Source organism: Episyrphus balteatus, chromosome 2 (assembly GCF_945859705.1).
Source record: "Episyrphus balteatus chromosome 2, idEpiBalt1.1, whole genome shotgun sequence".
NCBI lineage: Eukaryota > Metazoa > Arthropoda > Insecta > Diptera > Syrphidae > Episyrphus > Episyrphus balteatus.
The window spans coordinates 111,566,284-111,588,649 of record NC_079135.1 but is presented as its reverse complement, the minus strand read 5'-3'; the positions used below and the strand labels follow the sequence as shown (position 1 = coordinate 111,588,649).

The following is a 22,366-nucleotide window of genomic DNA, read 5'->3' as shown; positions in this document are numbered from 1 at the left end:
GTTAGGTAATAACTGTTTGTCTTGATTGTGAACTTTTTGGATTTGAATTTTTGAAATTTTTGAACCTTCACCTTCGGGTGCCCTTGGACCTTGATGGCACTTTATTGATAAGTGATTTTTTTAGACTTTTGAGGTGAAAGGACTTTTGAGTTCATAGAGCGTTCGAATAAAGATACAGTGCCCGAAATAAGTATAAATCCAATAGTTTATAATGACGTGGAAGCTAAGAGTCTTTACAATATTGTCAACAGAAAATTGAATCCTCTCACAAATGAGAAAATGAAGAAACAGCAACCTACAAAGACAATTTAAGATACAAATTTTTTTTCATATCTTGCTATAAAACAGTCCAAAATATGCGAAATAAGTTGAAAGAGAGTTATTTCATTTTCAATCTATTTGCAAGGTTTTTGTTATTTAGTTGTGCGGAAATATTGAAACTGTATTTTAAAAACCTAATTTAACTGAAAGGGACCAAAAATGAGAGTTATTGAGTAGTGACTTTTCAAAAATGGGTAAAAACAGTTTTATTTTTTTTTTTTTAAATTAGTATGCAGTCTGTTTTCCTAAGTCAAAATACACATTTAAGCTAGGTACTTAAAACCTGAGGAAAGCATACTAAATCCAACAGATATTAAACTTCGAAAAATGTATTTGCATCAAAAGGTGGCATTTTACAGTGGATAAAAGCGTAAAAATGGTGTGAAAAATGAATTAGATGGGGTCTCGGGATACACCAATTGAGAGTTTCTATCAGCATCACGTGAAGTACAGCATACTATTCGACTGAAAAAAACTACTACCTACGGATCGAGGGCCACTTTTGGGGATAAGGCATATCAAATTTTGGTGTAAAACTAGGATTTCATATTCTACTCCATCAAAGGAACCTAACTGCGTCAAAAATTTTGTACTTCAATTAACTTTGATGAAATTTCTAGATTGATCGGGCTATCTAATAAGACACTGAAAAAGAGATCTTGTAACACATTTTGAAAACAAAAGATACCTATAATTGAATCATTTATTTGCAAAACATGATAAGTCCATGATTTTAAATTTTTCAGGAGAAGAAAAAAACGTTCTATTTTCTTTTGATATGCGTAGAAAAATTTATAAAAAATATATTCTGTAGAACTCTTGCCTAGCTACAAAATACCGTTTCGTTTTTAATTTTTGGAGCGATAGCTCAAAAGATAAAAAATAAAAACGCTTTTGGACTTATCATACTTTGAAAATAAACGGATGTGAAATTAGTTTTTAAATGGATATGCAATTTTGCTTTTAGCCCCAGTCTATCAAACAATTGTATTTGAGAATAAAATACAATGTCCGGACTGCTAATTTAACTTTAAAGTAGCTTTAAACTTAAGATTTTCAGCCATTAATCTAATATACCATTTACACAAAAAGAAGCTGTTGTTTATTTTCAAAAGATGATAAGTCCGGGACTTATTCTGTTTTTGATACTAAAAAAATATTTCGCGTAGCTGTAAAATCGGATATAGATGGAGTAGATAGTTGATATTTTAAAGACAGACGTGGTTATCCCTGGAGTACAAATTTAGTCAAAAAAACGAATTTTGAAAAAAAGTGGACTTATCATGTTTTGCAAATAAATGATTCAATTATAATATAGCTATTTTAATTAGCAAACACAAACTTTTGCAAAAAAAAAAAATACAATCCATTCAATCAACCATAAACCTAATATACCTAAAGACATAACACGAAATAATAACCATAATACATAAAAATGCAAAAAAACTATTCCACCCCCAAGCAATATTTTGGCCTAATTCCAAGCCATAGTATCCCACAGACCGTCAATGTCTATCTCTATACAGAGAGATCAACATAAGCTACCTAAGCTTATTGTCTGCTTAGTTCAATTATCGATTACTTCTTTTTGCAGTATGTTGCTAAAAATTGTATAGTCTGGCGTTACGCAATCAGTATCGATCGAGCTCTGTTTTTTTTATTTTTAATCGATTCTTACTTCGTCAATGGTCATATTGTCCCTATCACAAATCCATTGACCCAACTGACAAGTTTGTTGTGCTTATGGCTCACTGAGGTTCGTATATGCCGCCAAAACAACTATCGATCAATTGGCAATACAAACTATTAGAAAAGGTCTATACGCAACCAAAGTGACACTCAAGATAATGGTACCCGCTGGTCATGCCGCCAAGCCACCATCGCACTTCTACAACAGCCAAACAGTTACCGAATCCAAAAACCAAAAAAAAAAAAAAAAACAAAAGAAGCAAAAACACAAAACAAAAAAGCAAAGCTTTCACTATCATTTGGGCTTAAACAGGCTCTGTGTGTCTTTGGCTACTGCCGGGCTAGAGCATGGGAGATGGTTGAAAAAGTAAAGTTTAGGAGGTCGTTGTCGAACTGGAACATGTTTGATGTTAAATATGCACCAAGCACCACCAAACAGTTGTTTGGGGCTATAAGCTCAAGCCAAGTCTTACTTGGTCACAGTAATCGTAATTCAGTTGATTTTTGATCGCGGCTTAGCTTAAACGGAAACGGAGAACCAACCATCACCGCAAAGTAGGAAGTGTCTGTGAATTGTGTGTCGTCAAATCGAAATAAGTTTAACGCATATAAAAAAGTAAAAAAAAAAACTTTCAAAATGAACAAACGCATCCAGTCAAGTATCCTGATTGCTATGGGACTAATAAGTTTAGGTAAGTTTTTTGTTTCCTATATCTACAAAATTTTGTTGCTTTATAGTTGGCGGTAATTGATTTTTATTGTCTGCTGAAAATGTGTCGTAACGAAATTTAAATTTAAACCACAATGTGGCATATTGATATCCAATTTAAAGATTAAGTCTCAAGCGTTCAGCTTGAATAGGGTTTTGCAATAGTTTTTGTTTGTTCGATTTTAATATGTATATGCGCCTTCACTTTTTAAGTGCTCACTGTGCACTGTATATTGAGTTTTGGATTGTGATTTTTTTTGTTGAAAAGCCCCGAGGGGCCTTTCAAGTGAGTGTCTCTGCTGCTGGCTTTGAGTTCAGCACAAGAGACCCCTGCGAGTAGTTCTACTTTTAGATTGTATACGCGATCATATCAACCTTCTTATTGGGTAAGTTGGTACCTTAGAGATTGGTTGTGCGGTTTATGGTGTGTGGTGCTAGGTGGTGTTCCATAATGCTGGGGTAATATAATTCTAATCTGGTTAAACTGGTTCAATTTCTTGTCTGAAAGTTGAAGATCTTGAACCATTCCAAAAAATTACTGTTGTTCGAAATAAGATATTATGACAAGAAAATAAAATAAAAAATAACGTTGAAAGCTTTTGTATTGTCAGTAACGGCAACAAGCCATTTAATGAATGACGACATAGGGGTTGTTATTGCATTTTGACTGGATACATTGGAAAGTTATAATACAAATTGAACGAAATTAGTCTTAGAACAAGGACTGCTGTTAGTGAAAAGTAAGATAACTGAATTGATACTAAATATCGAAATGATAGAAAATGGGTTCTTACACTGGATAGTTTATTCACATGATTTTTTTACTCCAATTGTAAATGGCAGTATACTTTTTTCCGAATTTTTTGTACCAAGGTTCTAAATTTTAGCTTATAAAATTATGAATTTTTATTCATTAATAGTTTGCATTGAACACGAAAAATGGAGAATTTTTAGAAGATCAACGCAATATTTTTCCCTTTGTCTCTATACATACAGTCCGTAACGCTTTAATAGCTTGATCCATAATTCAATGTTTGTTTATACTTTCTTGATGAGAACAAAGGTACTTTTTATCCTCTCTTCCTTCACATACTTGTACAATGGTCAGTCATGAACACCATTTTTTTTAAATTAATTGATCCGATCTATGGATATTGAGTAGTGATAGGAACTAGCGAATAAAAACTATCATACTATCGATAATTGTAAAATATTCATTCATTCGATAGTTTTAAATCATTCATTCATTCATTCATTCATTCATTCATTTAGTAACTATTTTCATTCGAATAGTTTTTTCATTCGATAGTTTAGTTACTATTTTCATTCTAATAGTTTTCTCATTCGATAATTTAGTTACTATTTTCATTCGAATAGTTTTTTCATTCGATAGTTTAGTTACTATTTTCATTCGAATAGATTTTTCATTCGATAGTTTAGTTAGAGTAAGCGGGTGTACATTTGACACCGGGGCACATTTGACTTTGCGTTTTTCGGTATGATCGTGCCCTTAATAAACAAAAGCTTGGATGAAGAATGAAGCTTAATTTGATTTAAAGAAATTTTGTGAAATTTTGCAGCAGTCTTTCATTAACTTTTCGCGGAGTACAGCGTGTTTTCGTGTTTTCTGTATATCTGATCTAATTTTTGACCACCGGTATGTAAGCGATTTCAGAACCTAATACATTTTTTTTTTTTAAATTTTGAATCAATATTTTGATAAAACTTTGCTTAAAGTTAAGTAAATTAAAACCAGCTTTGTAAAAAAATAGTATTAGTTATTGAAAAAAAAGAAAAACAGTTATGAGGCTCCTTCGGGGCACCTTTGACTTTTGCAATGTGGGCAAAGTTTTACGTTGATTTTGGGGAATTATATACCTAGTTATTAAATAAATTATTTAAAAATAAATCGACATCGATTAATTTTGATTAAGATTTAAATGGAGGGATTTTTTTCCCGGTCCCGGGGAACTTTTGACAAAATGACTTTTATTTAGAAAACATTATTTTTTTAAATGTTGAAATGTTGTAAAGTAAAAAAATTTACTGTTAGTTAATCTTGAATAGTCAATAAATCATATACAAAACAAAACATTTTAAAACTTAACAGTTTCCGACAATACAGACCTTTAAAAACTAAATGTCAAATGTACCCCCTTCTCCCCTACTATTTTCATTCGAATAGTTTTTTAATTCGATAAATTAGTTACTATTTTCATTCGAATAGTTTTTTTTATACGATAGTTTTTTCATTCAAATAGTTTTTTTATACGATATAGTTTTCTCATTAAAATAGTTTTTTTATTTAATAGTATTTTCTTTTGAACATTTTTCCATCTTCAAAATTTTCAACTTATTGCAATTTTCCCAAACAAAAAATTTAAAAATTTGATCAAATCAATTTCAATAAAATTGCATTTTGAGTTTTTTTTTTTTCAAACTCAAACTTAAATAATAAAAAAAATGGAGTTTTCAGAAGAACAAACCTTACTATATTTTTTTTATCTAGAAGAGCAAAAGCTTAGTTCGTGCGATGTGGGACCCACAGCATGCAGAAACACGGTTTAGATTAGACATTAAAACAAAGAGACATTTTTTTATTTTTAATTATGCTTTATTATTGGAAATGTTTCCAGTTTAGAGTATTCCTGGAATAAGAGAACCACCAAGAAGACCACCAGGTCTAGAAGGAGCTACACCAGCACCTAAATTACCGGAAGCGCCAATTCCATTTGAACCAAGATTGATTTCACCTTGACCTCCGATTGAGGCAACACCGAGATCGGCTCCTCCATTAAGAGCAACACCAGCTCCAGCAGCATAACTGATAGCAATAACAGCCAAAAGGACGGCAAGAGAAAGACAGTTGAACTTGAACATTTTTAATTGAATGTACTGTAGTTTGTAGTGACAGAAAAACACTGATAAATTGCTTCAAACAAAACTTGATCTTTTATACTTAAAAACATCCACGAATTATGTTTACTCGTTTATTTCAACAACAACTGTTAAAATAAAAAAATACTTTCGAAAAAGTTCAAACAAACAAAACTAGGCTAAACTAAGCCAACTCAAAGTTAGTTTATGTACCTTTGTACCTACATTGCGATTTTGCGATTATGAAAAACATAGTGCCGGGTGCAAAATATTCTACTTGTGTAAATGTGTACTAGGCTGGGTCACAAATGTATGGAGACATTTTTTTGCTGATTTTTTTACGGGCACAGTAATGAAAAAGTGCCTAACTGTAAATAGAACAATAATATAAAGTTTGGTTATAATCAGACTTTATCTTCTGCCTCCGGTTGCCCAGCCAAGTTCTCTATGAACTTTGGTCCTACACCCTTAGGAAACAACTTAGGCCGTTTTCGAACCATTCTAACTTTTGTTTCAATAACGTCAAACAATTCAAACTCGTTTTATTTGTCAACATAGTCCAAATCAAGATCCTTAAAAACTTTCAGCTCCGTAGCATTAGTAGTTTCTGAGAAAAAGGCTTTGAAAAATCGCAAAAAGAGTAGCTGATTTACTCACTAACATTCTGACTAACAAATGATAAAAATTATGGCAAACTTCTAGTTTTCATAGAAACTTGTTATGGTCATGGATCTTGAAGTACATGCAAAGAAAAAAATCGAAAAATTGAGATTTTACATTCAGGGGGCGTGGTAACCGCCCATTTTGGTAGAATTAATATCAATTATTAAAAAGTATACTTCTGAATACCCTAAAACCTTGAAACTTGGTAGAATTGTAGGTAATGCAAAGGAAACATATTCAAACTTCAGATTTTCTACCTTGGAGGCGTAGTATCCCCTTAAAAATAATAAAAGAAGTATATAATGTTTCATAAATTAATTAACAAGTCTTAGAAAAATGTAGTTTTGGTTTTTGTTTTAATTTCTCAAAAACGACAAAACATTTTTGCATCCGGTTTTCTGTTTTTGATTGAAAACAAATAAGAGCATTGAATTTTAAAAACTTAAATAGTACTTAATCACATAAAATTTTGAAAAAAAATTAGTTCGCAAATTAAAAATTTTTTTTTTTTCAAAATTTTGATTTTGAAAATTAATTTTTCAAAAATTGTTTTATAAAACAGCTTTATTTGAAAGCAAAATTAAAAAGAGATTTTGGGCTCAACAAAAAGGTATAACATGTTGTTGTAGGTATAACGGTTGATTTTTTGATTGATTGGTTTTTATTATATTTTTTCCTAATTAAAACATTTTTTTAGAAAATTGCCCCGCTTGGCTAAACGGGGGCGAATATTAACCCCCTCCAAAACGATTTTTTTCTTGTCCCGACCCAACCTACACGGTTAAGCTTTTTGGCACATCCTCTTGAATTTAGCTTGTATAAGAAATGAGATAATAATAAATTAAGCAAAGCGTATGTGGTTTTTAGGCAAAACTCAGCTTTTTTCAAAAATGAAACCACAATCCGGAGGCACTTAGGCTTAAAATAATGAAATGAAATTTTACTTATAAGCTAACCGAACCATTTAGCACCTTTTAATCGCTGAGCCTTTTTAAAAGTCCAAAAAATTGTATTTTGACCCACCCTAATGTGTACGTCTGTCTGCCAAATATTTTCATCGGCTGTTTTGACAAAAATAAGAAGACAATGATTTTTTGATATCTTTCTTAAAGTAAAATTAGGTAACAAATTTGGTATTTTTCTTATTACTAGTGTTTCAGCAGGAAATCTTTTTCCAGCATGTATCAAATATTTTACATTTTTGTCCTTTGTAGACTTTAAACAGGTATTGAAGTAATAGAACTTAAGAAATCTAATTAAGCTAATAATTAAGACGAAGATAAGTTTTTGTAATTCTTCTGTAATTTTAATGGTTTTTGATTTTATTTAAAATTAAGATGATAAATCCAACTTAGCTTCCCCTCATTTTCCTTTCCTAGTCTAAGAACTCCTAACACCTTTTTACTTTTATCGAAGAACAACCTAATTATAGGCAACAAAGATCACATTATTTATTAAAATTTTCCTAAAAGTAGACTTTAATCTAATGGGGCTTTGTTCATATTCGAAAAAAATTCGAAATTCAAACTAGTTATCAACAGCCACTGGCACACAGTGGTGCCATTGGTCGTTTTTGGCGTCAAAATTTATTTGCACGGCCATTTCTGAATGAAAAGTTATGAAATTTGGTACACTGAAAGATAATAGTATGGAGAATAAGAAAAAGCTGCCAACTTTTTTTTATTCAAAATGGCGGCTCCAAAATGGCGGAAAGAATGGGCGTTAAAATAGAATTTTCATTTTCGAAACAGTATATAAGCTAGAAATTGGGCTTAATTCATAACAAAAAGGTGTCAGATCTTATATTTAGGATTCATAGATTCATATTCTTTAAAAAAAATCAAAAATTTTAAAAACAAAGTCCAAAAAATGCCAAATTAGTAAAACACATTTTAAGACCCCTTATTACGCTATTTCATGGATTGCTTTTTTTAAATTAGCACAATTTTGAGATCTCTTCTACTTATGTTTCACAAGAAAATTGAAAATATTGCGGTTATATGGTTGCCAACTATGTTTTTAAGTAAATATTAGAAAACATGATATAATAGGAGTGTTTTTTCTATTCCTCAGTAGCTACTCATTTTTGATTTTATTCGCAAAACAATAATAAAAATTGCACAAGTAAGTATTTGTTTTTATTGTTTTTGAATAAAATAAAAAAAAAATGAGTAGCTACTGAGTTGTAGAAAAAACACGCCTAATGAAAAGTTTCAATGTTCAATAAAACTGAGAATTTATTTTTTCTGTGAACAAAAATATACTTTTCTAATAGATTTTAATGTTCTAAATTCAAATCTGAAGTCGAAAAAAATCTACGACGTCACGTTTTTTAGATATAAGTAGTTCAAAATTTATTTTTATCTTCGAAACGTGACATCATAGATTTTTTTTCGACTTCAGATTTGAATTAAGAACATTAAAATCTATTAGAAAAGTATATTTTTGTTCACATTTTTTTCAAAAACTTTAAAATTTCAATATTGTGAGAATAAAAATACCATTTGATCCAACAAATAAACCCATTTATAGCAAAAACATTTAACAAATTTTGTTGAAGCAAATAATGTTTTTTTAATTCATATGTAATTGAGATTATGTCAACATCATAGAACATAGAACAAGAACTTTTCTGAATTGTTTAAATAAACAAATATTTAAAGTAAATTCGTTTTTGAGTTGTTTATATTTATTTTTTCAAGTGATGGTTTTGATCGTTTTTACTTGAAAAATAATGTACCTACTAAGGGGAAAGTTTTGCAATCGGTAAAAAAATAAAATGCACGACTGGGTCGCACAAACTTGCTCTTTAGTCTTCAAGTTGCTTGACTCTTTAGGACTTTTTATACAGAAAGTAAGTAAATGGAATTATTGAATTATTATATTGTAAAAAAAATAAAATAAAAAAAAAAAAACAAATGCATCCAAAACGCGTGACTGTTTAGTGATTATTTTGGGCTGGAGGCATTATAACAATTATTGAAAAAAGATAGTTTTAGTGCCTACATCATTTATTCATGTGACCGAAATTTGGTTTCAATAAAAGTGTAATATGCCATACAGCGAGTAAAAAATCCAATGAGTCATGAGTCATTTGCTAATCGTTTAATTGGCAGTTTTTTTTTAGATCTGAATCTTGTAGAGTCTCAAAACATTATTTGGACTAAAATTCGAGAGAAAGGAAAGTTGATTGGTCTTTCGCGAGGGCTCTCTATAATTAAATTCTATACAGTTTATGATTTCCCAAAAAGTAATGGGTTGGAAAATGTTGAAAATTTAGTCAGAACTCAAACAGAATTCACAAATGTTTTTGCTTACGAAGGTGGCAAGTCTTATGCCGAACAAACACTATTCACTGCACAAATTAGTTTATTTCTTTAATTTGAAGATATTTGCATCGCGTTGTCATGGAGTGCTTTCAAAATCTTAAAAGTTGGTCAAGTAGTTTCAAGCCTTTTAATTTAAAAGGCTCGGAGCTACGAGTTAAAGCATTTTTGGGGTAATATTCGGAATAGAAGATACGCCTATATTTAAAGTGATTCAATGAAATTTGGATCCGTATGATGTGTTGTTTAAATATGCTTAACGCCACTTTTGCTTTGTGAAATTCTACTTATCATTCCCAAATTCACTCCTTTCAAATATGATCCTTTATTAGGTCCGTATCCATTTCTGGGGCTAAAAAAAATGAAAACTGTCAATTCTTCAAGAGCGGGGATGGAATGCTCTCAAAATCTGCAAAAACTAAAGCAAATTAATCGAAGGCAAAGGGCACAAATATTTGCGACTCTTTATTTGTATTTCTTATCAAATGCCTTTTTGGTTAAAATTTGTATTTTATTTTAGATCTTTAAACATACAAAAATTAATTTGTTGTAAGAAAAAACACCGAAGATTATTAATTTTCCATGTCAAACGAATTTTGGCAATGAGAGCTGCGAGAGTCGAAATATTAAGTTTGCATCTTAGTCTCGTAAACATTACAAAAAGTTGCATGTACCGCTTAAATATATTTAGTGCCATGTCTTCAAATAAATAGTAAACAAAAAAAAATTAAATAACAATATAATAAATCAACTCAAGACACGCATTTAATCAGACATCTTGAATCTTTCAATCCAATGAGCATCAATTTAAAACCTATTCCTAGGAAATAGTCATCGGGAAAAAAATACACATACAAAACAATAAATATAGGAAAAGAAAAAAAAAAAACTAAACCAAGTAGTCTTTCCAGTTTTGCTACTGAAAAGACACACCATCATAATAGTCTAAAGCTCACAATCTTAAGACTTAAACAGATTGACTACTATGTGACTTTGTTAGATAACTTCAAATCCAAACGAATGCCATTTTTGTTTTCATTAATTAATGTGCACAACTTAGCGAATAAAAATTCACACACCACTAAAAAAAAAAGTTGTTTAGTTTATTTAAATTTGTTTTTAAAGATCAACAACGCCTACATTTTTTGAGGCTATATCATCAAAAATGTTAAAGTTCAGTTCTTTTAAAAATAGAAACAACAAATTCATGAACTTGTTTCACTCTAAAATAAAGCATCTTTTTAAGTTGAAAATATCCAACCGAAATTTATAATAAATTTGTTGCCAAAAATTCAATTCACTGTGGTAAACTTGCAGGCATCTTAATCTTATGTTTTTTGTGACCCTGTAACAATTCTTTTACAAGTCACTACAATTTTGTAAAATAAATCAGTTACATTCACTTTTCCACCCAAAAAGCTAAGAAAAAATAAAAGATACAACATCAGTAACTACATTTGCGGTAAATTAAAAACAAATAAAAGTCAAAAGAACAAAAAAAAAAAACCTACGAATTAATTCATCAGCCAAGATAATAATTTTTTGTTGGTTACGTATACGCCAGACATTACTTACAACTTCTCGATATAATCGAGCATATTGTACTTTCTTACAAAATCTCAAACCTGTTGGCAGTCATTTAAGTACATGCGCTCGAACTGTACTCTTTTTGGTGCAGTATACTTTTTTTTAAATTTGTTGTTGTTAAAGTTTTGTTGGAACGTTGAAAAGACTTATGTTTAAATGACATGAGCATTAAATTCAGTAGACAAAAAAAAATAAACAAAAAAACGATAAAAGACCAATTAGAGATATAAAGACTTTTAGATCGTTTTTTTTTACCCATGTAACAAATAAAAAAAAAGAAGAATTGCGACTATGCCAATCACGTTGAAGGTACACAAAAGGAATTTTTTATTTGTTATTAAGAGAATGTTGTTTTATTTTTTCGGCAACATAATTTTTGTAGAAGTGCAAAAGATATTTTATTTTCATTAAGAAAGTGGGCGAGGCTGGTGAAAAAAAAAAACAAACAAAAAAAAATATAAAAAGCTTTGACCTCGTTAGATTGAGTTGTGCGAATTTTTTTTAACAGACAAGGTGTCTGTGAAATTAACCTCATTGGGTCGCATATACCTAGCAAACTTTTAAGCTGCTTTTAAGATGCAAATATTGTAGTTGAGGAGGTTTAACAATTCCTATTGATAAAATTAAAATTAAGTGGTTAATAGTAAAATGAGACTTTCTGATGAAAACTAAATGATTTCACAACATAGGTATTAAATAGTAGTAGGTAGACAGTTTTAGGTACCTACTGCCTTGTGTTTTTAGTAGAAAAGGTTTTTTGAGAAGAAGTAAGAATATTTAACTAAAAATAAATTTCTCTGAACAAATGTTAATCTTATGTAATCAAGTTAAAAATGTTAAATTAAAAGATTTCACAGAAATCCAAAAGATTGGAAGGGTATTTTTTTTTCAGAGAAAACGTATGACTTTTTTAACTCCAATTCTCTTCCATATACTGAAAATGACTTTTACAAAGCTAAAGAATAACAAAAATATGATACGGTACCGGGAATGATATTCATCCCGATCAGAAGTTAGCTCCACCCAAAGTATCAGACCGTGTAAAAAAAACCAAGATAATAAACTGCACGAGTTGGTTCCACGAACTTGTTTTTATTGTAAAATAAATTTTATTTCTTATTTAACAAAAAAATTGTATTTTTATTTAAAATTGTTGTAAGAAATTTTTTTGTGAAACTTTCAAAAGCTTCCAACAAAATTTCAAGAAAATGTAAAATCCAGTTTCGAAAATATTGAGTTTTCCAAATTTTTTTTTATCTAAATTCTTAAAAAAAAAAACAAAAATGACTTTTTTGAAAATTTTTCTCAACTTTTAAATTAAAAATATTAAAACGTTTTCGTACAAAAACTTTTTCTAGCCAGAAAGTCAGAAATAAAAAAAACCGTAAGGTACCGTTAAAAGCTTTCCAAGAAAATATTTGTTTCATATCAACATTAGGACCTTTTTATTCACAGTGTATATATTTTTTAAAAATCAAAATCGTTAGTGATTTTTGAGAAAAACAAATTCTTCCATGGTCATATGGCAAATACCATTAATTTTGGTCCTAAACAAATTTTAATTTCTCCTCTATGCAATCACCCCAAACCTTTAGCTTCCAAGTTTGAAGCAAATCGCTTCAGAGGTCTGGGCTGTTGCTTGATATAGATACAGAAAGACAGGTTCATAAAAAGACAGACATACCGAATTTCGGGAACCACTTTTTTGGTATTTTACTTCATATGTCATGTCTGCTTGATAATTTTTACGCATCCTAAACGTCATCCTGTGAATCATGTGACGTCATCTTAGTTCGAATGCAGTGTTGAAGAGGAGTTTATTCTTACAAATCCCAGTTTGAGTATTGTTTGGTATTATAAGGCGTCCTCCATTAAAAAAAAAAAAAAACGAATTCGCCTCGATATTTCGAGCGCGACCAGTCCAGTAATGTGCATTAATTTGAAAAAAAAATCACTTTGCCAGGAAAAGAGAACGGTATAGGTAGCTTAAGATCCATAAAAAATCCTAGATACATATGAATTACATTATCAAAGAAAACAAACAAATTCGATACTATAGAAAACGTATGATAAGAATGCCTCCAACTTTTAATGGTCCTAAAGTTTGACCTTGAATCACAATCCATGGATATCTCATAAGCGCTTAGCTATGGAAAAAAATTTTTAAACTTCATTGCACTGGGAAACCGACTCACTGTCCGGCAGACACATGGTAGTTGAATTTTATTTGTAGTTTGCTTAAATTTTTTCTCCGATCATTCCCGCTTTATTTCCTTTATAAAAGAAATTCCTGTAAAAATTAAATCTTATCCATTCTTAAAAACCGCAAAACTAACTGGGAAATGGCTTGAAAAAAAAAAAAACGAGAGAATAAGGGTATTCACGTAACGAGATAATTTTCTACTTTGCAGAAAAATAGAAAATTCCGCAAAAGGTTTAAATGAACACCCCAGCAGAAAATAATTGCGTAAACAAGGGAAACAAACAGCTGTTTGTTAAACGTCAAATTGAACTTGTTTAATTAAAAAAAATATGTCAAGCTAATTTTGCAAATACTATGCAACAATAAAAAAAATGTAATTTGCTCAAATAAAATGATATTTTCTTTTCAATATTAACATATTTTATCTGTGGTTATCTGAATAATAAGACATAAATCGCGTTCAAAAAGATATTCCAGATACGGGGATCCCAGATAGCCTATCCGACAGGTGATTGAACACACCCAAAGTTTATTTGATTTTTTTTTCTACGGTTTTCGTTTCAAATTTGTGAGATAAAATTCTATGATTTGCGGAATATTTTTCCCATACAAATTTTGACAGCTCATTTCTACCGATAGAAAATTCTACAGTTTCTACGGTTTCTACGGGTTTTCCGCGTTTACGTGAATACCCCTAATGTACCGTGTGATGCAAAAACTAACCCTTATCATAATAAACTGCTTTGCTATCCTTTGAACTACGAAACCAATACGTTTCCTCTAAAGCAAGTAATAGTCATTGTCGTGATATTAACAAAACTAATGGTGATATCGTCGGTGAAACCAGAAAAGTGTGTAACTCCAAATTTTCTGAAAATTAGATTTGAATGCCATCTGTTAGACAAACCTAATATCTACCGTTCCTTAAACTCAGAATCCCCTTAAAGTTCATAGTTTTTATTTTATTAGCAAATTAGAAAAGAAAAACTCATACAAATGCCTTCAAAACGATTTTGTTTTTTTGCTCTCCTATAAAATTTGCTAAAATGGAGTTACACACTTTTCTGGTTTCACCGACGATATGGTACAACGTTTTTCATAAGTACGAATTTCCTAGTAAATAAAGGAGTTTTTCATAAATCCTTTTAGCCCTGATTTTTCAATAGTCAGCTAGGCTATCAGAAGAATAAATGTCATTAAAAAATTGGCCCTTAATGAAATTAACTCTTCCTTTCCTGATCAACAAAAAAGATAAAATCTAAAAATAAATCATCAAATAAAACCTTACCATACTCCATACACCTTCCGCAATAATAATACAAAAGACACAATTTCTGGAAATTTCTTCATACTGAACAAAAAACAAAAATTTCCATAATTAACTCAATATACATTACCACAACTTCGTTTTTTGATTTCCCATAATCATCGGTACGTCTTTCATAATGAAATACCTGTTGATGACTATGACTATGAGACGAAGCTCATTTTACTATACTCAGCTTGGATGAAGCGCAATAATTTTATTTACATACGTACAAGTACGAAATACAACAAGACGACCAACCAACGTAAGGTATTTGTATGAACCTACTTGCAACTGGCATGCATACCACTCACCACATAAATCAGACACAACACCCAGTCAGCTGTGTAAGACACACAGCGATTACTTCACCTGGTCTATGAATATCTTAGGTAAATATATAGCAATATCATCTTCTTTTCCGATATCCAAGATCACACGGCAGGAATCTGGTATTTCTCATGGTAGTGTTGTTTTGCACAGTGGAATAGATTATAAAGAAAATTTGGTTAATTTTCATATTTTGAAATTAGTTGTAATTCAAAAATCTTTTCTGCTCTGTCTCTTACAAAGTATTTTCTTTTCTATTAATTCTTTTTATTTTCCTTCTCCTTATCCTTCTTCTTTTCTTAATACATCAACACTCACACTGCATCATTTAGATATAGAGGGTAAAAAACGTTACCGATTTTAATGTAATGAATGACAATTTAAAATCGTAATCATCAGCATCAGCATCATTGCACTGGAAAAGAGCTTTTTCTTCTTCGTTTCCCATCGTTGATTTTGTTTCTAAAATCTCACGGAAGTAATGGAAAAAAATAGGAAAACAAATAACTTGAAACCTCTGCTCTGGTACTCAATTCAAAATTTTAAAAAAATGCATCGTTGTGACTTAGAGGCAACAGCAACAGTTCAGCATTAAACCTCGGTTTAAATATGTATTTACAAATTCTTAACTTGTAGTTTAACTTAAACCAAAAGAGGTAGCCATCTGATTCAACTGGACATAACTAGCTGAAGTGGTTTTGATTAGAAGGAATATATATAATATATACTTGAATACTGTCATAACTAAAAAATCACGATTTTTAAGTTATTACTTCAGAAGTAATTACAATAAAGTAATCTTTAATCTTGCAGAAAGTCATTTCATAACTTTAAAAATTGATAGAAAAGGAACACTAGTTTTGCTTTAGAAACTTACTTTTTGCATACAAAAATAGATCGCTACTAAATTTGAAACTCGCGTCCGGAAAAAAATGGAGTGATGACAGCCTTCAAGTAAAAGAGCGATATTCTGAAGTATTAACGTGTCCCTAACTTTCAATTTTACACTTTTACAGTGGAAGTTTAAATTCCACTTTAAACTTCAGCTCGCCTTCAGAATTTAATTTTATATACAACATCTTGAAGCTGAGCTCAATTTGTAGTTTTAGTTTAACGACAGTATTCTGAATTCTTGAATAGTAGTTATTTACCTGACTGGAAGACATTTCTCTCCCTATTCATTCCTAAAGGATCTTGATATAAAATCGAGAGAATATTTGACGAAACTGTAATTCAACCTGGAAAGTCCTAACTACTTCAACCTTGAGTATAACACAAAACTGATTGGAAACATATTCAGAGCACGAGATGAAATACTAGTAAGGCCATATCGAGAAGATATGCCTATTATTTTCATTTGTAACTTAAACACCAGAGAGGATATCTTTTAATTCGTAGCAATATTTTCAAACTTGAAAGATGAAAGATATTAGAAGGATATGCCTTGGTAAAATTGAACTAACTTGGCCTTTAACTACACGGAGAAAACAGACCATATAGAATTCGCACCTTAATTTAAGCGGATTTCTGTATGGTTTTTTGCTAAGATGACTTTCACCTTAAATTAAGGTGGCATCACTTTAAATAAAGGTGACAAGTAACATTAATTTCGTGTATGCGCAAATTAAAAAAAAAACTGGCAGTCACCGGGGATCGAACCTACGACTGTTGGGTTACTAGGCTAGTGCCTTACCACTGTGCTATTTCAGTGTTGGAAATGAGTATGATAAACTGCAAGTGTGACTATAATCTTAAAATTTTTATTTTTTGTCGTTTTTTTTAGATGAACATTCACATTAAAATAAGATGAAGTTCACATTAAATTTAACTGAGTTTAAGTGGAATCACCTTATTTTAAAATGATATCACCTTATTTTAAGGAGGTGAAATTTAATATGCGCATCATCTTATTTTAAGGTGACACTTTTTTCTCCGTGTAGGTATATTTTTAAAAGGCAGAGCAGGATGTTTTTTTTTGTTTGGTAAGTTAATAATGTTATCGAAGCATCAGATTTTTTAAATTTTCTTTTTTGAGTGAAATTATGTAGGTATTAATATATTGTAAAAGGTTTGTTTGTTTGGAGACAACTTTCTAATAACAACCGAAAATAAAAAAACAAAAATTAAAATGAGCCACCCTAATGAACAATTCTTTGCCGCTGGGTACAAAGGGGTTAAGTCACAAAATTGAACTTTCCGGGTTTCGATGAAATAAGATTAACCTCTTTTTTCTCTTTTATTTGGTATCAAAAACATAAATTTAGAACTACTCTTTTCTATAAAAATAAGAGGATCAATGCTCAAAAGTTCATCGATTAGCTCAACTTTACATTTTCAGGCAAACTAGCAATTATTACTTAACCCCTTTGTACCCGGCGGCAAAGAATTTGTACAAGCTTTAAATTTGTTAAAGATTTCACTATGGTCAGGTCTCTTTTTTGTTTACATAGTTTTACTTTACTTATAACACTGGTGTGCAAAATTTACCCTTTTTTTCCACTTTCAAATAATTTTTTTTTTTTTTTGAAATTATGAATGATTTGACTTTCCTGAATCTAATTCAGAAAAATTCTAGCATGTACCATTTAAAAAAAAAACGATTTTCGAAGACCAGTGTAATAAACTCTACTACTGTACCTAATATGTTTTTTGTTTTTCTTCTTAATTTTTCTTATGTTTTGAAGATTAACCCCACTGTGCATGTGCATCAATGTGCCGGTCGTCGTCGATGTTGATATCCCACGCAGCCTGTTTAACACCGATTTGCCATCACCACGCTTGATAGTTATAAGTCGTTGAAAGTGAGAGTTTTGTCTGAACTCGGTCGTACCATACCGTTAACAATTTTTTGTTTTAATGTGAATATACCATCTTCATTTAAAGCAATGGTTATTTTTTTTTTTTCGTAGTCAAACATAGGAAGTTAAAGTAAAGAAGATGTTTTGTACATTATGCAAAGTCTTTTTTTTTTATAACATGTTTGTTATATGGTAGAAGTGACAACTTACATGCACATAAAAATGACAGCACAATATAATGACATTATAAACCTTCAAACTGTTGGATATTATGTTTATATTTTGTTGAAATCGTGCATAAACAAAAATTCAATTTATTTTTGCCAACTGATATTAATCAAGTTAATCGTGAATATTTATTGGAAATTTGAGAATGAAGATCATGGTTAAGTTAAGCCATATCAATGTAGCAAGTGAGAGTTTCACTTTTTCTCCAAAACAAAATTTCCATTTCTATTCGTATTTACCAATATACCTACTATAGTGTATATAGACATACCTAATATGGAAATAGATAAATTGACAAACGAATAAAAAATTGCCATTTGCGTACTTTTCTTTGCAGGCATGTCTGATTTTAATGCAGAGTCGTAAAGTTAGCATTTTTTTGGGTTTATTATCCACATACTTACATATATAATATAAAAAAATGACAACTGAATACTAAAATAGTTTTGATTTATTTAATGACACCGAAGAAAAAAAAAGTTAAACTTTTTACAATTTAATTGATTTATATTTTTGTCTCTATTTTTTAAAGTTCATGCTGTTGCTGTTGGCACACCCGAATGTCCCGAGAAAATAGGAGTACAAGCTTATGCTCATACGGAAAATTGTGATCAATTTTTCTTGTGTGTAAATGGCACGTTGACTTTGGAGACCTGTGAAAATGGATTGTTGTTCGACGGCAAAGGAGCTGCACACAATCACTGCAACTATAATTGGGCAGTTGATTGTGGTAACCGACACTATGATCGTAAGTAAAGCACTAGACTAAATTTTTCTTAAAGTCCAATTATGTATAAGTTAAGTAAGTTGCAATACTAAAAAACGAATAAATCTTGAACCTGTATGCGATTTAGAGCAAGATGGGCTTTTGGGTAATAGGTAATTGGAAATATGGGTAATGGGAATGGTTTACAAAATTACATAATCGATTTGGAAAAGTTTCGTTTTAAAATAAGTCTAATGCACATTGTGTTTGTGACTCATTCAGATTTCTCAATATTAAAAAAAAGGCGGGTCAGGTGAAGTAGTAACAAAGAAAAATATTTAAAAAAAAATTTAAAAATTAAAATAATGTTGTGATGATTTTCTTAAATTTAAAAATAAAATAAATTTAATTTTAAATAAAACCAAAAGTTTAATTATTTTAATTTTTTTAATTTTTTAAATATTTTTTAAATTTATATTTAATTACTACACAAATTTATCAATTTACACACAACATAAAGACAACAACACAAAATAAAAAGTAACAAAGAACATTGACAAGATCAAAAAATCAGCTTTATTTAGAGCAACATAATTTTATAACCAAAGTTTTAAAATCATTTAAATGTCCCATTGTGATGAATAAGAAATTTTTGAAAAATTCTACTTTCAATTCAGAAATGTAATACATCAGTTGTAAGACTGTTAGATTGATCACGTTTAAATTTACCATTTTTTTAAATTTGTATTTGTTTTTTTTTTTTAAACTAAAATTAAATTTTTTTTTAAATAAAAATGGTTAAAATTGTCAAAATCCAAAAATCTAGTTTCTAATTATGTGGTAGATTAGGATATTTTTGACATTTAATCTCATGGAGCTAAAAAAAAAGAATCTGATTCCCCTGAAAATAGTTGAACATGCAAGAACCCTTAACAATTTTAAATTAAGAATCGACATATCAAGTTCCGGGGAAGGGTTCTTTGGGAAACCATGTTTTGCTACCTACGATTAACCCCCTTTCAAGTCATTTTAATCGATGCTGGGTTTTGTTTTATTTATGTTTTCATTGAATTTTCTGAGAATAACCAAGTTATGTAATTTCACTTTTCTAGTCTTTTTATTGGCAAAGTTTTTTCAGCAATTTTATTTTTGACAAGTTGCTAATTTTGTTCAGTCACGTTTGAGAAATTATTAATTTAAGATACGTTTTTAAAAGCTTAAGCTAAGAAAATCACATTTTTCTAGTTGCGAACAGAAATCGTCAGCAAAATTTAAAGTGCTTTCCATATATTTGGAAACAATTCTTGAAAAATCCTTTACTTAAAAAAAAATAGTACTTACAATGGAGATCCATCTTGGTCACCATCGGAAAGGTACAAACTTAGACAAGATATCTTGCTCTTACCGCCAATTTATAAATTAGCGCCAAAAAATGGTAAATGATAGACGAATGATAGTAAACAATTTCTTTTCTCAATTTTGTCAGCAATAGCTTTAAAAATACAGGCCCCTTGGTGGAAGTCAAGTAGAAGTTAGTGCGATGGACTATGACCCAGATGGGTTCGATTCCCAGCCTCCACAGGAATGCTTATTTTGGGATAAATTAAGATACAAAATTTATCTTTGATGAGTCTTACACAGTAAAATCTCAAAAATATTTCGTTTTACATTATGAAATAAAAGCAATACAAAAAATTATGGTCAAAATGTCATTTAATTGTTTTTTTTTTGCTCAGCCCGTTTATGAACCGATAAATGATACCTTCATCGATCATATGAGCATTAAATTTGCATTATAAGACATAGTTGAATTTTTAATAATTTGGATCTCGAAATTTCAAACTTCCAAGATTTTGATCCATAAAAGCCTTTGTGCCCACATTTTGTATATGCCTTATAGCCAACATTAGACCCAGCTTATTTTTTCTGCTGTGATTATTCTCTTAGGTATATTATAAACCAAGGATAAATTTATAAGTATTTATTAGTTTGATCTTAATCAGTGCTCCTAATAAAAACAATAAAATCCCTTAAACGCAATAAAAATTGATTCTTAGAAATTTTCACTAGTTTCAAGTTTGTGCGTAAGCTCTTTTGTTTAGTAAAAGTGACTACGTTTTCCCAATTTTTGTTTTGTTCATTTAGAATCTCAAAGCTTAAAAAAAATGAAGTATTATCTCTCCGGAAGCCCAAAACATTTTTACTTTGCAAAGTTATTTTAACTAATGAAAAGAAAATGGGGAGATAAAATAAAAACAAAAATATGATACGATTTTTTTTTAATCATTCTTTTTTCCCACAGCTACACCAATCTCGACACCTGGATGTGAATACCAATTCGGTATCTACCCAATCTCTCCTGAATGTTCTACCAGCTATGTCAAGTGTGAATACGGTGAGCCACATCAACTTGAATGTGATGCTGGATTAGCTTATGATGAAAGAATCCACGGATGCAATTGGCCTGATCAACTTTTGGAGAAATGTAACCCAGAAGGTAATAATTTTTTTTATTATTCGCATAGAATAATTAAATAAATTTGATTTTTTTTTTCATTCAATTCAAAAGCCGTTGTTGGTTTCAAGTGTCCAACAAAAGTAGCACCTGATTCAGTAGCTGCTCGTTTTTGGCCATTCCCACGTTTCCCAGTCTCCGGCGATTGTCATCGATTAATTACATGCGTTGAAGGTTATCCACGATTGATCACTTGCGGTGAAGGTAAGGTCTTCGATGAAAACACACTCACATGTGAGGATCCTGAAAATGCTCCAGCTTGCAGAGGCCACAAGTAATAAGCCATCACATTTGGAAAGTGAAATATTAAAAAAAAAAAATTGAACATCTCTTCACACTTTGTACAAAGAAAAATCTGTTAAAGTAAAAGAAAAAAAAAAATCACTTACTACTCTTCGGACTTATTTCTCACCTAAACTTGAATGTAAAGATTGTATTCCTTTAATTTTATTGTGTTTTATTTTGTAATGTTAAATATTTTTGTTGTTTTGTTTTTATTTTAATTTTTTTTTTGGAAGAAGAAGATTGTACATATACATAGATTGGCTTTGTTTAATGAAATTGATTAAATAAATTGTTTATTTATAAATTTGCGATTTTCTTTTAAGAAATCAATTCTTCTATATAAATGAAGAACACAGTCATAGACGAGAAAGTGGCACGAGGGTGGTAAATATTGAAACCATAATTCTGCTTTGTGGCATTTGTTTAGACAAATCTTTTCCCATGTAAATTCAAATTTTTAATTAGGAACAGTAAAAACTAAGAATAACTATTTTAAGATTAAAGATAGTAAGCTTTATCACCGGGGAAAATGCCGCTATAAATAAGATGTGTATTCGATAATCAAAAATTTCCTGAAAAGGATTTCTTGTACAAAAGTTATAATGTAATTATTTCCCCGTTGTCCTCATCCACATGCACTGTGGCGTATACGTGCTCTAAATTGTACGAGTATTTATTGGTTTCTTTTATTAACCTTATGAGGCTGAATTTAAAAATAAATACAAATATAGAAAATTTAAAACGAGAAATTATTTTTAAAGTTTTATAGTTTAAGAAAGAGGGGGAATGTGGCACTGAATAGACCAGAAAAATTAGAGAAACT

At 30.2% G+C, this 22,366-nt stretch overlaps 1 protein-coding gene across 1 annotated transcript; it reads left to right on the top strand.

Moving 5' to 3' along the window:
* The first annotated feature begins 2,501 nt into the window (after window positions 1-2,501).
* Window positions 2,502-21,796, top strand: LOC129908789 (protein obstructor-E). Its single transcript, XM_055985549.1, has 4 exons — window positions 2,502-2,702; window positions 18,570-18,785; window positions 21,046-21,240; window positions 21,313-21,796. Exons 1-4 carry the CDS (start codon window positions 2,648-2,650, stop codon window positions 21,534-21,536), a joined length of 690 nt encoding a protein of 229 aa, XP_055841524.1. The 5' UTR covers window positions 2,502-2,647; the 3' UTR covers window positions 21,537-21,796.
* The last annotated feature ends 570 nt before the right edge of the window (window positions 21,797-22,366 follow it).

Excerpts from the sequence above, each read along its gene's own strand:
- LOC129908789 (XM_055985549.1), top strand. The coding sequence starts at position 2,648 with ATGAACAAACGCATCCAGTCAAGTATCCTGATTGCTATGGGACTAATA. Across the intron at positions 2,703-18,569 it reads TATGGGACTAATAAGTTTAG|TTCATGCTGTTGCTGTTGGC; the intron begins GTAAGTTTTTTG and ends TATTTTTTAAAG. Across the intron at positions 18,786-21,045 it reads TGGTAACCGACACTATGATC|CTACACCAATCTCGACACCT; the intron begins GTAAGTAAAGCA and ends TTTTTCCCACAG.